This window comes from Ranitomeya variabilis, chromosome 4, assembly GCF_051348905.1.
Source record: "Ranitomeya variabilis isolate aRanVar5 chromosome 4, aRanVar5.hap1, whole genome shotgun sequence".
Classification (NCBI taxonomy): domain Eukaryota; kingdom Metazoa; phylum Chordata; class Amphibia; order Anura; family Dendrobatidae; genus Ranitomeya; species Ranitomeya variabilis.
In genome coordinates, this window is record NC_135235.1 from 233,203,915 (window position 1) to 233,225,122 (window position 21,208).

At 46.2% G+C, this 21,208-nt stretch overlaps 1 protein-coding gene across 1 annotated transcript in view; it reads right to left on the reverse strand.

Annotated features, from left to right (window-relative positions):
• The window catches only part of LOC143767813 (uncharacterized), a 39,813-nt gene extending 18,899 nt beyond the window's left edge, over positions 1–20,914 (reverse strand). Inside the window, exons 1-6 of the mRNA XM_077256335.1 lie at positions 20,875–20,914; positions 20,228–20,284; positions 19,489–19,527; positions 4,866–4,916; positions 4,291–4,341; positions 2,591–2,632 (exon numbers count right to left, since the gene is read on the reverse strand). Of these exons, the coding sequence (XP_077112450.1) occupies positions 2,591–2,632; positions 4,291–4,341; positions 4,866–4,916; positions 19,489–19,527; positions 20,228–20,279 (235 nt within the window). The 5' untranslated portion in view covers positions 20,280–20,284; positions 20,875–20,914. The remainder of the gene's footprint in view (positions 1–2,590; positions 2,633–4,290; positions 4,342–4,865; positions 4,917–19,488; positions 19,528–20,227; positions 20,285–20,874) is intronic.
• Positions 20,915–21,208: the final 294 nt, after the last annotated feature.

Sequence of the window (21,208 nt, forward strand, 5' to 3'; positions counted from 1 at the left end):
CACAGTAGCTCTGTATATAGTGTATAGTATACAGGTAACACAGTTATCCCTAGTTAAATTGTACACAGGAGCTCTGTAATATTATACACAGCAGCTCTTTATATAGTGTCAGTGTACAGATAATACAGCGATCACCAGTGACATTATACACAGGAGCTCTGTATATAGTGTACAGTGTACAGATAATACATTGATCACCAGTGGCATTATACACAGGAGCTATGTTCATAGTTTCAGTTTACAAGTAACACAGCAATTATCATTGACATTATACAAAGTAGCTCTGTATATAGTGTATAGCATACAGGTAACACAGTTATCCCTAGTTAAATTGTACACAGGAGCTCTGTAATATTATACACAGTAGCTCTTTATATAGTGTCAGTGTACAGATAATACAGTTATCACCAGTGACATTATACACAGGAGCTCTGTATATAGTGCATAGTGTACAGGTGATACAGTGATCACCAGTGACATTATACACAGCAGCTCTGTATATAGTGTATAGTGTACAGATAATACATTGATCTCCAGTGGCGTTATACACAGGAGCTCTGTGTATAGTGTACAGGTGATACAGTGATCACCAGTGACATTATACACAGGAGCTCTGTATACAGTGTCAGTGTACAGATAAGACAGTGATCACCAGTGACATTATACACAGGAGCTCTGTATATAGTGCATAGTGTACAGGTGATACAGTGATTACCAGTGACATTATACATAAGAGCTCTGTGTATAATGTACAGGTGATACAGTGATCACCAGTGACATTATACACAGGAGCTCTGTATATAGTGTAAGTGTACAGGTGATACAGTGATCACCAGTGACATTATACACAAGAGCTCTGTATAGAGTATCAGTGCACAGGTAATACAGTGATCACCAATAACATTATACACAGGAGCTCTGTATATAGTGTACAGGTAATACAGTGATCACCAGTGACGGTATACACATGCGCTCTGTATATAGTGTCAGTGTACAGGTAATACAGTGATCACTGGTGACATTATGCACAGGCGCTCTATATATAATGTATAGTGTACATGTAATACAGTGATCACCAGTGACATTATAAACAAGAACTCTGCATATAGCGTCAGTGTACAGGTAATACATGGATCACCAGTGACATTATACACAGGAGTTCTCTATATAGTGTACAAATACTACAGTAATGACCGGTGAAATTATATACAGGAGCTCTGTATACAGTGTATTTTGTACAGGTATTACAGTGATCATCGGTGACATTATGCAAAAGAGCTCTGTGATGAGAGATGACCAGTGATGGTATACAAATGCGCTCTGTATATAGTGTCAGTGTACAGGTATTACAGTGATCACTGGTGACATTATACACAGGCACTCTATAAATAATGTATAATGTACATGTAATACAGTGATCAACAGTGCCATTATAAACAGGAACTCTGCATATAGTGTCAGTGTTCAGATAATACATGGATCACCGGTGACATTATACACAGGCGCTCTATATATAATGTATAGTGTACATATACGCTCTATATATAATGTATAGTGTACATGTAAAACAGTGATAACCAGTGACATTATACACAAGAGCTCTGTATTTAGTGTATAGTGTACAGGTAATACAGTGATCACCAGTGACATTATACACAAGAGCTCTGTATATAGTGTCAGTGTACAGGTAATACAGTGATCACCAGTGACATTATACACAGGAGCTCTGTATATAGTGTCAGTGTACAGGTAATACAGTGATCACCAGTGACATTATACACAGGAGCTCTGTATATAGTGTCAATGTACAGGTAATACAGTTATCACCAGTGACATCGTACACAGGAGTTCTGTATATAGTGTCAGTGTACATGTAATACAGTGATCACCAGTGACATTATACACAGGAGCTCTGTACATAGTATGCAGTGTACAGGTAATACAGTGATCAGCAGTGACATTATACACAGGAGCTCTGTATATAGTGTCAGTGTACAGGTAATACAGTGATCACCACTGACAATATACACAGGAGCTCTGTAAATAGTGTCAGTGTACAGATAATCCATAATGTCCAAGATAATTTACCTGTAAGAAGAAAAACAAGATCATTGAAGGAATTGTCCTATCAATGGACAGGTGCAGGAGTTCACTTTGTCTTACAATAAAATGACTATAATTATCAAAATTTCATTTATTTTATTATTTTACAACAAAAAATATAGTTTTGAACAAAGCTTTGTAGATTTGTTTGTTCAAGAAACTCATGCAATTCTTTCTCCATTATTATTCCTGTCTCCAATATTTTACTTAATCTCTTTATTGAAATGTAACTAAACTTTGGAACATTTTTATGTACTTTGTAAAATCCCTGTAGGAAGTCTTTTCAGTGATTGTTGGAGGTCTAAGGTCCCAGACCCTGAGCGACAAAATATAAAAAATTCCCCATGGTGTAATTACACTTTAAATGAAACAAGAAAAAATATTAATCTCATCTAATCCATCAATTTTGGAATAAAACCTTTATTGTTACCGGATGTTTTTATTAAAGTAGCAGAAAATAAATATTTTTGTTAAATAAAACACTCACTCTTGTTTTCAGGAAACATCGAAGGCTTTTCAGGAAATCCAACTATAAAAGTTAATGAATTCATCAGCTTTTGGCTTTATCACAGATATATTGAGTCATTGGAGCTCGCTGGGTCCCTGCACGGCAATACGAGCTGTAGCAGATGTCGGCATGCAAGTCACTGGCAGTCACTAGTGGTAGCAGCACATGGCAGTGACATCATGCCCTGCCCGTTGCTTTAAGCTGAAGTCAGCTATAGAAGAGAATGCTGCCCGTTGCGGGAGCTGATAAAGATGAGTTTATTTTTGTTATACGTGAAAGAAAAGCAGCAAATTGGAGACATACTGTATATGCAAGGATGGGGGACATATATACCAGGATGGCAGACATATATACCAGGATGGCAGACATATATACCAGGATGGGAGACATATATACCAGGATGGGAGACATACAGCTCTGGCAAAATTTAAGAGACCACCACATCAAAACCCTGTCATGGGCAGCCCAATCTCCAGACCTGAACCCCATTGAAAACCTCTGGAATGTAATCAAGAGGATGATGGATAGTCACAATCCATCAAACAAAGAAGAACTGCTTACATTTTTGTGCCAGAAGCAGTGTGAAAGAGTGGTGATTAAAAATCATGGTTATTCCACAAAATATTGATTTCTGAACTCTTCCTGAGTTAAAACATTAGTATTGATGTTTCTAAATGATTATGAACTTTTTTTTTTGCAATATTTGAGGTCTGAAAGCACTGGGTTTTTTATTTAATTTTGACCATTTTTCTTTGTCAGAAAAAAAATAAAAAAATTATTGCTTGGAAATTCGGAGACATGTTGTCAGTAGTTTATAGAATAAAATAAAAATTTACATTTTACTCCAAAATATACCTATACAGAGAAAAATCAGACAAATTGAACATTTTGCAGTGGTCTCTTAGTTTTTGCCAGAGCTGTATATACCGGGATGGGGGCTATATATACCAAGAAGGGGACATATTAACCAGGATGGGAGAAATATATAACAGGATGGGAGACATATATAACAGGATGGGGCCAGGATGGGGGATATATATACCAGGATAGGAAACATATATACCAGGATGGGAGAAATATATACCAGGATGGGAGACATACATACCAGGATGGGAGTCATATATACCAGGATGAGGGACTTATATACCAGGATGAGCCAGGATGAGGGACATATATACCAGGATGGGAGACAAATGTATCAGGAAGGGGCCTAGGATGTGGAACATTACTCCACAATGTCAGAGGTGGGGGAAACACATATGTTCTTATAGGATTTAAAATGTTACAAGCGCCAAAAAATCTATGCAAGGTGGGGTAGAGGCTCAGGTAGAAATTTTGCACCAGGGCCCATCTGATTCTAGTTACAGCACTAGGGATAGATAGAATCTTACAAATCAATATTCGACCCCCCCTCCAGAGAAAATAATAGCAAATAAAATTGTTATCAATATTGATATGGAATGAGTACATGATTATGAATCTTTCCTCTTTGTTAACTTTGTTAATGATTTTGTTTTTGTTTCTTTTTTTATGCTATTATTTTTTTTCTTTCATCACAGATCTCTGTCTTTCATATGTAATATGTTGCTTACATTGACATTAGCAGGAATTCTTTCACACGTCATTAGTATTAAACTCAGATCATTGACATTAAAGAAGTCTAATACACATGAACTTACGCCATTCTCTCTGGATCCAGGTCGGTTTCTTCCTCAGTCCAAAAAAATCTCCTATTTTAGACAAAAATTAAAAGAAAAAAAATATTAATTTTTTTAGAAAAAAATATGTAACAACATTTTTAAGTTTTGAAGAATTAAAAATTGTGATTTAAATCTCAAATGGCAGCGCACTAACAGTACATGGCAGAATTTCTTAGATTACTTTTATAGTATTTTACATTAATAATTTAATCTTAACTTTACAGAATAAGTTTTTATTCCCTCTGCAGGCTCTAGTGACTAGAGAGAGCCAAACTTTATTTTTACATTCTCTACCTTTCTTCTTTCAGATCAACTTTGTGTAGACTGCTAAAGTCACGTTTTACCTATTACTTGGACTGTTATTCCTCACTGCAGACAGAACTGTAGACAGATTTGAGCAGCTTTTTAAAAGTGAATGACCACAGTACAAGAGAAAAGGTGGAGGAAAAGGCTTTTTTTTATGCAGAAACAAGTATATCAAAGTTTGTTATGTTCAGTTCTACCGTTGATACATATAAAGCAAATTAAAAGTATAATTACTCTCTTAAACTCACCTTTTAGATCATTAAAGTTTATATCAAATCCTTGGAAAGTGACACATTTGCCTGAAACAAATCAAATAAGCAAATAAAATTATGTAAAAAAAATCCTGATCTTTGTATATAAATCAAGATCAGTACAGGATCAGTAATGTAATGTATGTATACAGTGAATGCACCAGCAGAATAATGAGTGCAGCTCTGGAGTATAATACAGGAGATAACTCAGGATCAGTAATGTAATGTATGTACACAGTGACTGCACCAGCAGAATAGTGAGTGCAGTTCTGGCGTATAATACAGGATGTAACTCAGGATCAGTAATGTAATGTATGCACTCAGTGACTGCACCATGCAGAATAGTGAGTGCAGCTCTGGAGTATAATACAGGATGTAACTCAGGATCAGTAATGTAATGTATGTACACAGTGACTGCACCAGCAGAATAGTGAGTGCAGCTGTGGAGTATAATACAGGATGTAACTCAGGATCAGTAATGTAATGTATGTACACAGTGACAGCACCAGCAGAATAGTGAGTGCAGCTCTGGAGTATAATACAGGGTGTAACTCAGGATCAGTAATGTAATGTATGTACACAGTGACTGCACCAGCAGAATAGTGAGTGCAGCTGTGGAGTATAATACAGGAGGTAACTCAGGATCAGTAATGTAATGTATGTACACAGTGACAGCACCAGCAGAATAGTGAGTGCAGCTCTGGAGTATAATACAGGGTGTAACTCAGGATCAGTAATGTAATGTATGTACACAGTGACTGCACCAGCAGAATAGTGAGTGCAGCTGTGGAGTATAATACAGGAGGTAACTCAGGATCAGCAATGTAATGTATGTACACAGTGACTGCACCAGCAGAATAGTGAGTGCAGCTCTGGAGTATAATACAGGATGTAACTCAGGATCAGTAATGTAATGTATGTACACAGTGACTGCACCAGCAGAATAGTGAGTGCAGCTCTGGAGTATAATACAGGATGTAACTCAGGATCAGTAATGTATGTACACAGTGACTGCACCAGCAGAATAGTGAGTGCAGTTCTGGCGTATAATACAGGATGTAACTCAGGATCAGTAATGTAATGTATGCACTCAGTGACTGCACCATGCAGAATAGTGAGTGCAGCTCTGGAGTATAATACAGGATGTAACTCAGGATCAGTAATGTAATGTATGTACACAGTGACTGCACCAGCAGAATAGTGAGTGCAGCTGTGGAGTATAATACAGGATGTAACTCAGGATCAGTAATGTAATGTATGTACACAGTGACAGCACCAGCAGAATAGTGAGTGCAGCTCTGGAGTATAATACAGGGTGTAACTCAGGATCAGTAATGTAATGTATGTACACAGTGACTGCACCAGCAGAATAGTGAGTGCAGCTGTGGAGTATAATACAGGATGTAACTCAGGATCAGTAATGTAATGTATGTACACAGTGACAGCACCAGCAGAATAGTGAGTGCAGCTCTGGAGTATAATACAGGGTGTAACTCAGGATCAGTAATGTAATGTATGTACACAGTGACTGCACCAGCAGAATAGTGAGTGCAGCTGTGGAGTATAATACAGGAGGTAACTCAGGATCAGCAATGTAATGTATGTACACAGTGACTGCACCAGCAGAATAGTGAGTGCAGCTCTGGAGTATAATACAGGATGTAACTCAGGATCAGTAATGTAATGTATGTACACAGTGACTGCACCAGCAGAATAGTGAGTGCAGCTCTGGAGTATAATACAGGATGTAACTCAGGATCAGTAATGTATGTACACAGTGACTGCACCAGCAGAATAGTGAGTGCAGCTCTGGGGTATAATACAGGATGTAACTCAGGATCAGAAATGTAATTTATGTACACAGTGACTGCACCAGCAGTATAGTGAGTGCAACTCTGGAGTATAATACAGGATGTAACTTAGGATCAGTAATGTAATGTATGTACACAGTGACTGCACCAGCAGAATAGTGAGTGCAGCTCTGGAGTATAATACAGGATGTAACTCAGGATCAGTAATGTAAGGTGTGTACACAGTGACTGCTTCAGCAGAATAGTGAGTGTAGCCAGTGGCGTAACTACAAAGTTATGGGCCCCGGTGCGAACTTCCAAATGGGCCCCCCCCCCCCTACCCCCGTGACGCCCCCCCACCCCCTTCCCCTAGATACGCCTCGGACTGTTGCAGGAATCTCCTGCACTGCAACATGGTGTTGGGTGCCAGCACAGCCCGCACAGGCATATATAGAGCACAGCCCGCACAGTGGTATATCCAGCACAGCCCGCACAGTGGTATATCCAGCACAGCCTGCACAGTGGTATATCCAGCACAGCCCGCACAGTGGTATATCCAGCACAGCCCGCACAGTGGTATATCCAGCACAGCCCGCACAGTGGTATATCCAGCACAGCCCGCACAGTGGTATATCCAGCACAGCCCGCACAGTGGTATATCCAGCACAGCCCGCACAGTGGTATGTACAGCACAGCCCGCACAGTGGTATATACAGCAGAGCCCGCACAGTGGTACATACAGCACAGCCGGCACAGGGGTACATACAGCACAGCCGGCACAGGGGTATATACAGCACAGCCCGCACAGGGGTATATAGAGCACAGCCCGCACAGTGGTATGTACAGCACAGCCCGCACAGGGGTATATACAGCACAGCCAGCACAGGGGTATATAGAGCACAGCCCGCACAGGGGTATATACAGCACAGCCCGCACAGGGGTATATAGAGCACAGCCGGCACAGGGGTATATACAGCACAGCCCGCACAGGGGTATATACAGCAGAGCCCGCACAGGGGTATATACAGCAGAGCCCGCACAGGGGTATATACAGCACAGCCAGCACAGGGGTATATAGAGCACAGCCCGCACAGGGGTATATAGAGCACAGCCCGCACAGGGGTATATACAGCAGAGCCCGCACAGGGGTATATAGAGCACAGCCCGCACAGGGGTATATACAGCACAGCCCGCACAGGGGTATATACAGCAGAGCCCACACAGGGGTATATACAGCAGAGCCCGCACAGGGGTATATGCAGCACAGGGGTATATAGAGCACAGCCAGCACAGGGGTATATACAGCACAGCCCGCATCTCATCTCCCCCCCCCCCCCCCCCGATAATGGCCCCACAGTCCGGTGAAAAAGAAAAAAAAAAACTCTCCTCACCTTTCCTTTTGCCCGCGCTGCTCCTGGCGGCTGCAGTCTGCCCAGGACACTGCAGGTGCGCGATGATATGACGTCATCGCGCACCCGCAGTGTACTGTCAGAGGCAGAGCGGGGAATGATGGGAGAGGGGGCGTCAGGTGACGCTCTCCTCCATCATTGCATTGAACTATACCGGTGTCATAGACGCCGGTATAGTTAAATGCGGCGGCGGCGGCGGCGGCGGGGGGAGGAACAGTGCAGCGGCCCACTACTGGCATCGGCTCTTCTGGCATTTGCCAGAAGTGCCCGATGTCCAGCCCGGCCCTGCCCTGACCTGCCGGCCCGGGGCCCCTGACCTGCGGGGCCCGGTCGCAATGGCGACCGCTGCGACCGCGGTCGTTACGCCCCTGAGTGTAGCTCTGGAGGGTAATACAGAATGTAACTCAAGATCAATAATGTAATGTAACAAAGCACTCATTTATACTTCAGGCTTTTTCTCAGGATGATGGCAAAGCATAATATAGAGAACATCCTCATGATCATCATTCCTTCAGGCTCTGCATAATACAGCGTATCCAGGGTCGGACTGGCCCACCGGGAAACCGTAGAATCCTCTGATGGGCCCGCCCCCTGACCAGCACCACAACTCTTGCCTCCTACATTTGACTCTTCTGCCCTGTATTCTGATCATGTGCACCGAGCGGTGAGGGCGTTATTCTATCCCAATGCAGGTGGGTTGTCTACACTGCTCAGCAACTAGTGATATGAGGTGAGCGCTTTCTCATCACCTGCTGCTGCTTCTATTGATCTCAGTGCGCTCACCGCTCTCTCGGCTATGCAATGCTCACTGAGATCAATAGAAGCCACTGCAGCAGGTGATGATAAACTGCTCACCTCACATCACTAGTTGCTGAGCAGTGCAGACGGAGGCTGGCACCGGGTATAGAACAAAGCACTCAAAGCACAGCCGGCTCCATCACAGACTGAGACTGCGCACACAGCATGGGGCATCTAGATCGGAGATGATTTTGGAGGGAATTATGTCACTGGAAGGGGAGGGGCCTCCACCAGTCCAGTGAAGACCCGATAGCAGGAAGCAGTGCTGTGCTCGCTCAGGCTGCTGGAGAGGAGGGAAATGACAGGCTGTATCATGGAGCTGTGTGAGGAGGAGAGGACTGAGGGGCTGCACCATGGAGCCATGTGAGAAGAGGACTGAGGTGCTGCACCATGGAGCCATGTGAGGAGAGGACTGAGGGGCCCACCATGGAGCCATGTGAGGTGATGACTGAGGGGCTGCACTATGGAACTGTGTGAGAAGAGGACCGAGGGGCCCACCATGGAGCCATGTGAGAAGAGGACTGAGTGGCTGCACCATGGAGCCTTGTGAGAAGAGGACTGAGGTGCTGCACCATGGAGCCATGTGAGGAGAGGACTGAGGGGCCCACCATGGAGCTGTGTGAGGAGAGGACTGAGGGGCCCACCATGGAGTTGCAGCGCCCCAGAGTCCTGGTCTTTGCAGTACTGATGCTCCGCCGCTAAGGGGAGCTATGGTACTGAAGGAGTTCACCTGACCAGGTATCACAGACACCAATACACTTCACAGTCTGGCCTCCAGGGGGAGCTAAGGGTGCTATGTATTAGGCCACTCCTCACAATCTGGTAAAACTGGGGGTTAGATAGGAAGTTAGACAGAAGCTGACTGGGTTGGAACCAGGCAACATCCTGTGGCAGAGGGTGTTGCAGGGGAAGACGAGGCAACATCCTACTGAGGCGCGTAGCCGGTGGCCGGAAACGCCAAGGAAGTATTGAGCTCCAGGCCTTACTTCAAACCTACGGCAGGACAGTCAGTTATAGGCGGGCTGTCTCACTCAAATCACCTAAGAAAACATAGGGGGCAACATTTGGAGAGGGGCGACACTAGGGTCCCGGAAGAGCTCCGAGCCTACCCGTCATACGGGTGCGTCCTAGCCATATCATCTGGGGGGACGAAGAAGAACATCATAATCGAGTTGTGAGGGAACTTCAGAAACAGACACAACAGTTGTGGGGACTATCCCGTAAGCACAGCAAGGAAGGACCACAACACACAAGCGCTAGAAGGTAGGCACAGATTTCCACCTGCAAAGGGAACTCTGGAGGTGTCATCGGACCGGCCGGACTCAGGTAGCCCGGTTAACCGTATTCCGGACTGAGGATCCTGAAGCCTTCAGTAAAGAGGTAAAGAGACTGCAACCTGGTGTCCTCGTTATTCACCGCGACCTGCACCACACCACAACATCATCACGTTCTCAACTTTCACTGGACGCCCCTCAGCAGGGTCACGGACCGGGCCTAGCCACCGTGACAACCCCAGAACTGAGACAGAGGCCTGGTACCGGGTGCCCCTCGGCCCTGCGGCAGTGGGGGCGCTCCAACTTGGCGTCACGAACAGGATCTACTTAAGCCTGAAGAATCAGGTCATGTGTGCCTTGGAACTGTGATTTATTGTGCTTGGACTGTGACTTATTGTAAAGACTGTGTATTGCCTCTTGCCGCCAAAAGTTCCCGCCAAAAAAAAAAAAAAACGCCGCCATTTCAGCGCCACAGGGAGCGTATAGGAAGAAGAAGGGCGTGTCATGGGAGGAGACTACCAAAGCGGCGCCAAAAGTAGCGACCGCCCCCTCCGACTATTGCTGCGAGATGATGACCTGCCCAGAAGCAGAGGAGAACCACCCCCTGATTTGCAACGGCGGGAACGAGGTGAAGAGGGAGCTCGACCCTGGAAAAATGGCGGAGCCAGGTGCATGCGGTGCCGCCGAATGCCGGACAGCGAAGATGATCAGCAAGTGCCCGAGCGACAGCGAAGTGATCCCGGCTTGTCCTCACCAACCGGAGACGGATCCGAACCCACCGCAGCTGAAGGACTCGAACTCCTTGGAGCCGCTAGCGGAGAATCCGAGCCCGCCTATCCCGACTACGGAGCCATGGCGAGCGGAGCCACATCGGGAGGCCGCCTTGGAAGAGCGCGGTCCGGGCTGCAGCCGACTCCAGTGTCCTTGTTAACGGAACAGATCGACATCGGTGGAATCACATCAGGCGCAGGTATGGAAGGCGCCCCTACTCCGCCGGCCGATTCTGCTCCCCCGACCGATCCTGCTCCCCTGACCGGTCCTGCTCCCGCGACCGCTCCTCACCCCGACAGTGACCGGTTCCTCTCAGCGGAGCTGGTGGTGCTAACCCCCGACACGATGGGGAAGCTGGTGCCTCTGCTACCGATCAAGATGGGGGAACCCCTAGATTTGAGCTCAGAGGGGGTGATCTTCAAGTGGGATACCCCCCGGATTGGGCCAGATGGAGCTCGGGAGGAAGGCCTCACCCTTGCTGTGCTCACTTGGGAACAATATAAACAATGCCTGATCCTACATTGGAAAAACCGAAAAGAGACGGAACAAATTGACCCACCAAAAGTGCAACACCCAAAGCCTGCGCACGGCAGGAAAGACGCGGTAAAGCGGGGAACTGTGCTGGCCTTTCACCCAAAGCAGGGTTGGGGCTCCATACAGGAACCGGGACTACCGACTGACGTCTTCGTTACTAGTCACGAATCACAATGTGAAGACTCCTTTCCGCAACCGATACGGTGACCCATTATTGCAAAGGGGGGATCAGGTGACCTACACCCGCCACCGGAGTGCACAAGGATGGTGCGCTCGGAACGTCCAACGATGTGGGCCTGAGGGGGTGTTGCCTGTTGCCCCGACCATGACCGATCCGGACTTGACAGATCTTGTTACTATCGCCACCGTACGCCTTGTTGCAGCTACCGAGCTTGCAGCCAGGGTTAGCCTTCGAATCCAGACACCGGGTGACCTGACTGCACCCGAGAGACCAACCACCGATACTGTCATCGCATCAGCCGGAGACCAGGGACCGAAGCCGCCACAGTCAGGAGATGTCCACTACCGGCTGATGTCTTGTAACTTACTATGAAGCTCCAAAAATGCTTTACAAAATGTATATAGTTAACTGTCTGTCCTTTTTGTGTTTTCTCTGCTGCAACAACCCGACTAGGGTTAACTCTTAAAGGGATCCCTTAGTTTACCCGGGATCCCTATTTTTGCCTTTTTGCTTTTGTTTCTCGTTCATCATTGTTGAAAAGAACTGCTGAATCATGAATACTGCATGATTACAAACTTATTGTAAATAGTTTGCAACTTCTTAAAGGTGCCCTCTACTGGTTTTACAAAGAAAAGGACTCTTTGCGAAGAAACTGTTCTTGGAAACAGCATTGGAGTCCTTGCTGTATACGAACTTGCAGCTTGAGAAGTTGCACTACCTCCGAGAGACTTGGTCCCTTCTTAAAGGGGACGTTCACCAATAGCACTTAAAGTCGAATAATACTTACATGTCGAAGTTATATGTAGTTAGCTAGTTAATTGTAAGAAATGTTTAATAATGTGTTAGAGAATGAGGACAGGAAGTGAACCCGTATGGGGTTAGTCGGTGAGTCCTCCTAGGAGCCGTACAGAGATGGCTCAGCGATCCTAAACTGAGAGAAGGTTGATAAGTTCTATTCTGTGTATAGTAGCAGAAAGGCAGTAGGCCCAGACGAGAATGGGGCGGTCCTGCAACAGAGCGAGAGGCTGTAGGCCTGGGGCAGATAGACAGGCGGTCCTGCAGATGTAAAGGTGGAAAATGAAGAAAAGTTGATTAGCCTTATAGTGTTTTATAAGAAGGTCTTTAGTGGATTCAGCGTATACGTCCTTAAAGGCAATGTTAAATTATTGTTCAGAAATTGCACTAAGTAGAATACCCAGTTGGGTAAGAGAAGTTATTTATAGTACGTTATTTAAAATATTTAACCATGTTTGTAACGTTCAAGTGTCCTCACCTCCCATAAAGGGAAGCTCTGTTCAAACTTACTTGTTATTGCATTTCAAAAATGGTATGTCTTTTTGCTGACATGTATTGTTGTTTTCTTCCCAGTCCAGGAGTACTGGGTTTAACCGGGGGGGAGTGCAGCGCCCCAGAGTCCTGGTCGTTGCAGTACTGATGCTCCGCCGCTAAGGGGGGCTATGGTACGTCTGATGGCACTGAAGGAGTTCACCTGACCAGGTATCACAGACACCAATACACTTCACAGTCTGGCCTCCAGGGGGAGCTAAGGGTGCTATGTATTAGGCCACTCCTCACAATCTGGTAAAACTGGGGGTTAGATAGGAAGTTAGACAGAAGCTGACTGGGTTGGAACCAGGCAACATCCTGTGGCAGAGGGTGTTGCAGGGGAAGATTCAGGGGGGTCCCTGTCAGGGGTGGGATCCTGACAGAGGCCTAGCGAACAGAAAGAACGTTACGGGACTGCGCCTGCACTTCATTGCGGCGGTACCCCAAGAAAAGACAAGAAGCGAGGTTTATTGTGCTGAGTGAGAAACGAGATCAACGCAACAAGGAGAATCACCAGTAGGAGTCGTGCTGTAAGACGAGGCAACATCCTACTGAGGCGCGTAGCCGGTGGCCGGAAACGCCGAGGAAGTATTGAGCTCCAGGCCTTACTTCAAACCTACGGCAGGACAGTCAGTTATAGGCAGGCTGTCTCACTCAAATCACCTAAGAAAACATAGGGGGCAACATTTGGAGAGGGGCAACACTAGGGTCCCGGAAGAGCTCCGAGCCTACCCGTCATATGGGTGCGTCCTAGCCATATCATCTGGGGGGACGAAGAAGAACATCATAATCGAGTTGTGAGGGAACTTCAGAAGCAGACACAACAGTTGTGGGGACTATCCCGTAAGCACAGCAAGGAAGGACCACAACACACAAGCGCTAGAAGGTAGGCACAGATTTCCACCTGCAAAGGGAACTCTGGAGGTGTCATCGGACCGGCCGGACTCAGGTAGCCCGGTTAACCGTATTCCGGACTGAGGATCCTGAAGCCTTCAGTAAAGAGGTAAAGAGACTGCAACCTGGTGTCCTCGTTATTCACCGCGACCTGCACCACACCACAACATCATCACGTTCTCAACTTTCACTGGACGCCCCTCAGCAGGGTCACGGACCGGGCCTAGCCACCGTGACAACCCCAGAACTGAGACACAGAGGCCCAGTACCGGGTGGTCCTCGGCCCTGCAGCAGTGGGGGCGCTCCAGAGTCATGTGAGGAGATGACTGAGAGGCTGCATTATGGAACTGTGTGAGAAGAGGACTGAGGGGCTGCACCATGGAGCCATGTGAGGAGAGGACTGAGGGGCTGCACCATAGAGCCGTGTGAGGAGAGGACTGAGGGGCTGCACCATGGAGCCATGTGAGAAGAGGGCTGAGGTGCTGCACCATGGAGCCATGTGAGGAGAGGACTGAGGGGCCCACCATGGAGCAGTGTGAGGAGATGACTGAGGGGCTGCACTTTGGAACTGTGTGAGAAGAGGACTGAGGGGCTGCACCATGGAGCCATGTGAGGAGATGACTGAGGGGCTGCACCATGGAGCCTTGTGAGGAGAGGACTGAGGGGCCCACCATGGAGCTGTATGAGGACAGGACTGAGGGGGCCACCATGGAGCCATGTGAAGAGAGGACTGAGGGGACCACCATGGAGCTGTGTGAGGAGAGGACTGAGGGGCCCACCATGGAGCCGTGTGAGGAGGGAAATGAGAAGCTGCACTATGGAGCTGTGTGAGGAGAGGACTGAGGGGCTGCACCATGGAGCTGTGTGAGGAGAGGACTGAGAGGCTGCACTATGGAGCAATGTGAGAAGAGGACTGAGGGGCTGCACTATGGAACTGTGTGAGAAGAGGACTGAGGGGCTGCACCATGGAGCCATGTGAGGAGAGGACTGAGGGGTTGCACCATGGAGCCGTGTGAGGAGAGGACTGAGGGGCCCACCATGGAGCTGTGTGAGGACAGGACTGAGGGGCCCACCATGGTGCCATATGAGGAGAGGACTGAGGCCACCACCATGGAGCTGTGTGAGGAGAGGACTGAGGGGCCCACCATGGAGCCGTGTGAGGAGAGGACTCAGGAGCTGCACTATGGAGCTGTGAGAGGAGACGACTGAGGGGCTGCACCATGGAGCTGTGTGAGGAGAGAACTGAGAGGCTGCACCATGGAGCCCTGTGAGAAGAGGACTAAGGGGCTGCACCATGGAGCTGTGTTAGGAGAGGACTGACAGGCTGCACTATGAAGCTGTGTGAGGAGAGGACTGAGGGGCTACACCATGGATCCGTGTGAGGAGAGGACTGAGGGGCCACACCATGGAGCTGTTTGAGGAGAGGACTGAGGGGCCCACCATGGAGCTGTATGAGGACAGGACTGAGGGGGCCACCATGGAGCCATGTGAAGAGAGGACTGAGGGGACCACCATGGAGCTGTGTGAGGAGAGGACTGAGACGCTGCACCATGGAGCCCTGTGAGAAGAGGACTGAGGGGCTGCACCATGGAGCTGTGTGAGGAGAGGACTGAGGGGCCCACCATGGAGCTGTGTGAGGACAGGACTGAGGGGCCCACCATGGTGCCATGTGAGGAGAGGACTGAGGGCACCACCATGGAGCTGTGTGAGGAGAGGACTGAGGGGCCCACCATGGAGCCGTGTGAGGAGAGGACTGAGGAGCTGCACTATGGAGCTGTGTGAGGAGAGGACTGAGGGGCTGCACCATGGATTCGTGTGAGGAGAGGACTGAGGGGCCACACCATGGAGCTGTGTAAGGAGAGGACTGAGGGGCCCACCATGGAGCTGTGTGAGGAGAGGACTGAGGGGCCCACCAAGGAGTTGTGTGTGGAGAGGACTGAGGGGCTGCACCATGGAGCTGTGTGAGGAGAGGACTGAGGGGCCACACCATGGAGCTGTGTGAGGAGAGGACTGATGGGCTGCACCATGTATGGAGGACCATGGGGGTGTATTATATTGTATGGAATACTAAAGGAGGTGCATTATATTGTATGGAGGACCATGGGGAATACATTATATTGTATGTGCATCATCTTTCCCCCATCTCACGCGACCCCCCCAACGAACCTATCCATTACAGTAAATGGCTGCCCACTCTCCCCAGTCCCACAAGCTCGCTGCCTCGGGGTAATCCTTGTCGCTGATCTCTCCTTCAAACCACATATACAAGCCCTTCCCACTTCCTGCCGACTGCAACTCAAAAATATTTCACGAATCTGTACATTCCTCAACCAAGAATCTGCAAAAACCCTAGTCCATGCCCTCATCATCTCTCGCCTTGACTACTGCAACCTCCTGCTCTGTGGCCTCCCCTCTAACACTCTCGCACCCCTCCAATCTATTCTAAACTCTGCTGCCCGACTAATCCACCTGTCCCCCCTCTATTCCCCGGCCTCTCCCCACTGTCAATCCCTTCACTGGCTCCCCATTGCCCAGAGACTCCAGTACAAAACCCTAACCATGACGTACAAAGCCATCCACAACCTGTCTCCTCCTTACATCTGTGACCTCGTCTCCCGGTACTTTCCTACACGCAACCTCCAATCCTCACAAGATCTCCTTCTCTACTCCCCTCTTATCTCCTCTTTCCACAATCGTATACAAGATTTCTCTCGTGTATCACCCCTACTCTGGAACCCTCTACCACAACACATCAGACTCTCGCCTACCATCGAAACCTTCAAAAAGAGCCTGAAGACCCACCTCTTCCGACAAGCCTACAACCTGCAGTAACCACCGATCGACCAAACCGCTGCATGACCAGCTCTACCCTCGCCTACTGTATTCTCACCCATCCCTTGTAGATTGTGAGCCTTCGTGGGCAGGGTCCTCTCTCCTCCTGTACCAGCTATGACTTGTATTGTTTAAGATTATTGTACTTGTTTTTATTATGTATACCCCTCCTTACATGTAAAGCGCCATGGAATAAATGGCGCTATAACAATAAATAATAATAATAATAATAATGGAGGACCATGGGGGATGCATTATATTGTATGGAGTACCATGAGGGATGTATTATATTGTATGGAGGACCATGGGGGTGCATTATATTGTATGGAGGACAATGGGGGGTGCATTATATTGTAAGGAGGACCATGGGGGTGCATTATATTGTATGGAGGACCATGGGGGATGCATTATATTGGAGGGAGGACCATGGGGGATGCATTATATTGTAAGGAAGACCATGGGAGGTGCATTATATTGTATGGAAGACCATGGGGGATGCATTTTATTGTATGGAGGACCATAGGGGTGCATTATATTGTGAGGAGGACCATGGGGTGCATTATATTGTATGGAGGACCATGGGAGGGGCATAATATTGTATGGAGGACCATGGGGGATGCATTATATTGTATGGAAGACCATGGGGGTCCATTATATTGTATGGAGGGTGATGGGGGATGCATTATATTGTATGGAAGACCATGAAAGTGCATTATATTGTATGGAGGACCATGGGGGTGCATTATATTGTATGGAGGACCATGGGGGTGCATTATATTGTAAGGAGGACCATGGGGTGCATTATGTTGTATGGAGGACCATGGGGGGTACATTATCTTGTATGGAGGACCATGGGGGGTGCATAATATTGTATGGAGGACCATGGGGGGTGCATTATATTGTATGGAGGACCATGGGGGGTGCATAATATTGTATGAAGGACCATGGGGGTTCATTATATTGTAGGGGACTATGAGGGTCCATTATACTGTGTGGAGGACGATGGGGGATGTATTATATTGTATTGAAGACCATAGGGGTTGCATTATATTGTATGGAGTACTATGGCGGTGCATTATATTGTATGGAGGACCTTGGCGGGTGCATTATATTGTATGGAGGACCATGGGGGTCCATTACATGGTATTGAGGACCTTGGGGGGCCATTATACTGCATGGAAGACCATGGGGGGGCATCATATTGTATGGACGACCATGGGGGGTACATTATATTGTGTGGGGGACTATTAGGAGGGCACTATATTGTATGTAAGACCATGAGGGTTCACTATATTGTATGGAGGACTGTGGGGGGTGAATTATATTGCATGGAGGACCATGGGGGATGCATTATATTGTACGGAGGACCATGGGGGATGCACTATATTGTATGGAAGACCATGGGAGTAAATTATATTGTATGGAGGACCATGGGGGATGCATTATATTGTATGGAGGACCATGGGGGATGCATTATATTGTATGGAGGACCATGGAGGGTGCACTATATTGTATGGAGGACCATGGGGAGTGCAATATATTGTATGGAGGACTATGGGGAGGGCATTATATTGTATTGAGGACTATGGGGGTGCATAATATTGTGTGGAGGACTGTATGGGGCCCATTATACTATATGGAAGGGAATGTGGGGCCATTATATTCCAAGGGCTATGTGGGGTCCATCATACTGTGTGGGGGCCATTTTACTTTTTGAAGGGCTATGTGGGGTCCATCATACTGTGTGGGGGCCATTTTACTTTTTGAAGGGCTATGTGGGGTCCATCATACTGTGTGGGGGCCATTTTACTTTTTGAAGAGCAAGTGCAGGCCATTATACAGTGTGGGGCTATTATACTGTATCATGTAAGCCCATTATACTGCATGGGGTATCATACTATGTTTGGGGTCTCTTTGGTTGGTGTTGTACTTTATGAGGACAATGAAAAAGGAATTTAGGGCTTCAGCAGGAGGAAAATTGCTATGTAAAGGTTGGAAAGTTGTGAGATCTGCTCTTCTTTGACCCCAACAATTATTTATTTTTATTTTTTTTCGGGGGGGGTTGCCAATTAGAACTTTGGCTATGGGGCCCCATGATTTCTGTGTACGGCCCCTGCTTAGGGGCTTACCTTTCTCGGATACTGCTGCTCAGCTCCTATGCGGTAGGGCAGCTATGACATCTGGGGGTCTGTAGAAGACCCCCATGCTTGTAATTACGGATCTCCCTTGTCACCCGAGCTTTGGAGGAGCCAGTAATTTTCACTACACTCGGGGAAGCTGCGGCATTGCTGTATAAATATAGCAATAGCGGTCAGTCGTTCGCAGCTCCAAGTCCCCTAAGGGGACTGAAATGGACATTAAAAAGTTTTTAAAAAGTCTTAAAAAATATTAAAAAAAAAATATCAATTCAAAATCACCCCTCTTTTTCCAGATTAAAAATAAAGATAAAAAATACACATCTGTGTGTTCAGAAAAGTCTCATCTATGAAATTAATTAACCCGATATGTAAAAACCGTAAAAAAAAAAAAATGTAAATGCCAAATTTACGTTTTTCTGATTACGGCAAAAAAATGCTTTAAGAAGCAATGAAAATGTCATACCTGCCCCAAAATGGTATCAGTAACAAACATCGAAGAAAGGGAGGAAAAAAAACGAAAACGGAAGTTGGTCGTGAAGGGGTTAATTTTAAACCGCTCAGGACCAAGTTTGCACAAGTGTATGCAATGCGAGTTACCTGTAGAGGGCAGCACTGAGAAATAAAAAAAATATACATATATATAAATATATATATAATTGCATTAAATACTTACAGTAAGCATCCCTCCCTCTGCCGGGTCCTCTTTGTTTTCCTAAGCACAATATAAATATTATTTGCATTATATTGTAAAATTCAGCATTCTTGATCCTTAACCCATCCGCTCATAAAAATAAGTGCACCCCTTCCCAATAGATCCTTTAGTTGTATAATGATGGTCATGTAGTATGTATTGATCACATATTGCGCAAACTCTTTATTAATAATATTTTACACCCCTCTCTAGTATCATTGTATAGATATGATTGTTACATATTATCTACTTACTATACTATAGTAAGTGAGTTGCATGCAAATTTGATACATATTAGATTACAAATCCAACATAAAAGAAATGTTACAAAATAACACAAACAGTGAGAAAACTTTAAAACTGTCAGTACTGATTCCTTGAGGTGTAATCCCGCTGCTGACCACTAGGTTGTGATATTTCTTGGATTTCCAGGATATATTTATTATTATTATTATTATTATTTTTTTTTTTTATATATTTACAAATAATCTCCGAATGTCTAAAACTAGATATGGACTACAAAATTGAGAAATAGAGGATAATTTAAAACAATGGGATCGGGGAAGAAAATAAAGGTGCGCGTAAGAGTTTATTTATTATCTTTAAGTTTCTTTTAGATAGGGTTTACGTTGCATTTTTGCTCATGGTCATTTTTGACCTTCAGAGTTCGGAGTTAAGAAAAAGTAAAGAAATTATCACTTTATTGAGTTTTAGCTCTTACCATAGGCTTCCAAAGTGTAGGTCAATAATAGGAGGAACCCCAACCAGTCCATGATTTCTGTAGAGAGAACAGCAAATAATGTTTAGAGCGCCTTTACATGGGACAAAGAGGAAGTTAACCTCTGCCCTTAACCCTAAAAGGCATTACAAACAATAAAAATAGTGATAACAGAAAGCAAGAGAGGAATCGGAGCAGTCCAAAACACATCTTCAATTTCCATGAGTGCACCTCTCCCCCTATCCTGGCTTCCACCTTGCTGGGGAGTGATGCACTCCTGATGATTGACAGCTGGGATCAGTGGCATGGTTGCTACCCAATCAATCTCCCATGCTGTCAGCAGAGGTAGCTTATCCTCTGCAGCATTGGAGGAGGCACTGAAGAAAGGAGCTTACAAGCTCTTTAGCAAATAGTTTGTAAGCCTGTGTTCCTTGCCTAGGAAATTGCCCACCTTTGCAGTGGTACATTAACCTATAAATTTAAAAAAAAAAACTTCATACTTAAGAACGGAGAAGATTTTTTATAAGAGGCAAAATGCAAAGTTGCTTGTTTTTACAAACACCTTGCATTTATGTTAAGAGAATAATTTTAATTTCGGCATTGTTGGGTTTCATAGATCTATGAAAATAGAAAGATTTGGGGAGACTCACCTCATCAGGACTGTGGGTGCCGCCTCACCCTTCTGCTACTGAATTCCTTAATGTCTGTGTGCTATATCTCTGCTTGGATCTTTGGTCCTACCTCTGGAAGGAGTCCTCCTCCTCCACCCATTGGCTTTGCTTCTAGGTGTCCTCAGCCAGAGGAGAAGGATCAGCTGAGACCTCAGATATTTACCAAGATACATATTTACAAATATAATCATCATTTCATTATAATGTTATGTTTCTCATGGAATAATATCACATATGGACAGACATGAGACACTAATGGAGCTGTCAGCATGAAGCCTTCAACATCTCACCTTGGGGTGCCCTTCAGTAACAA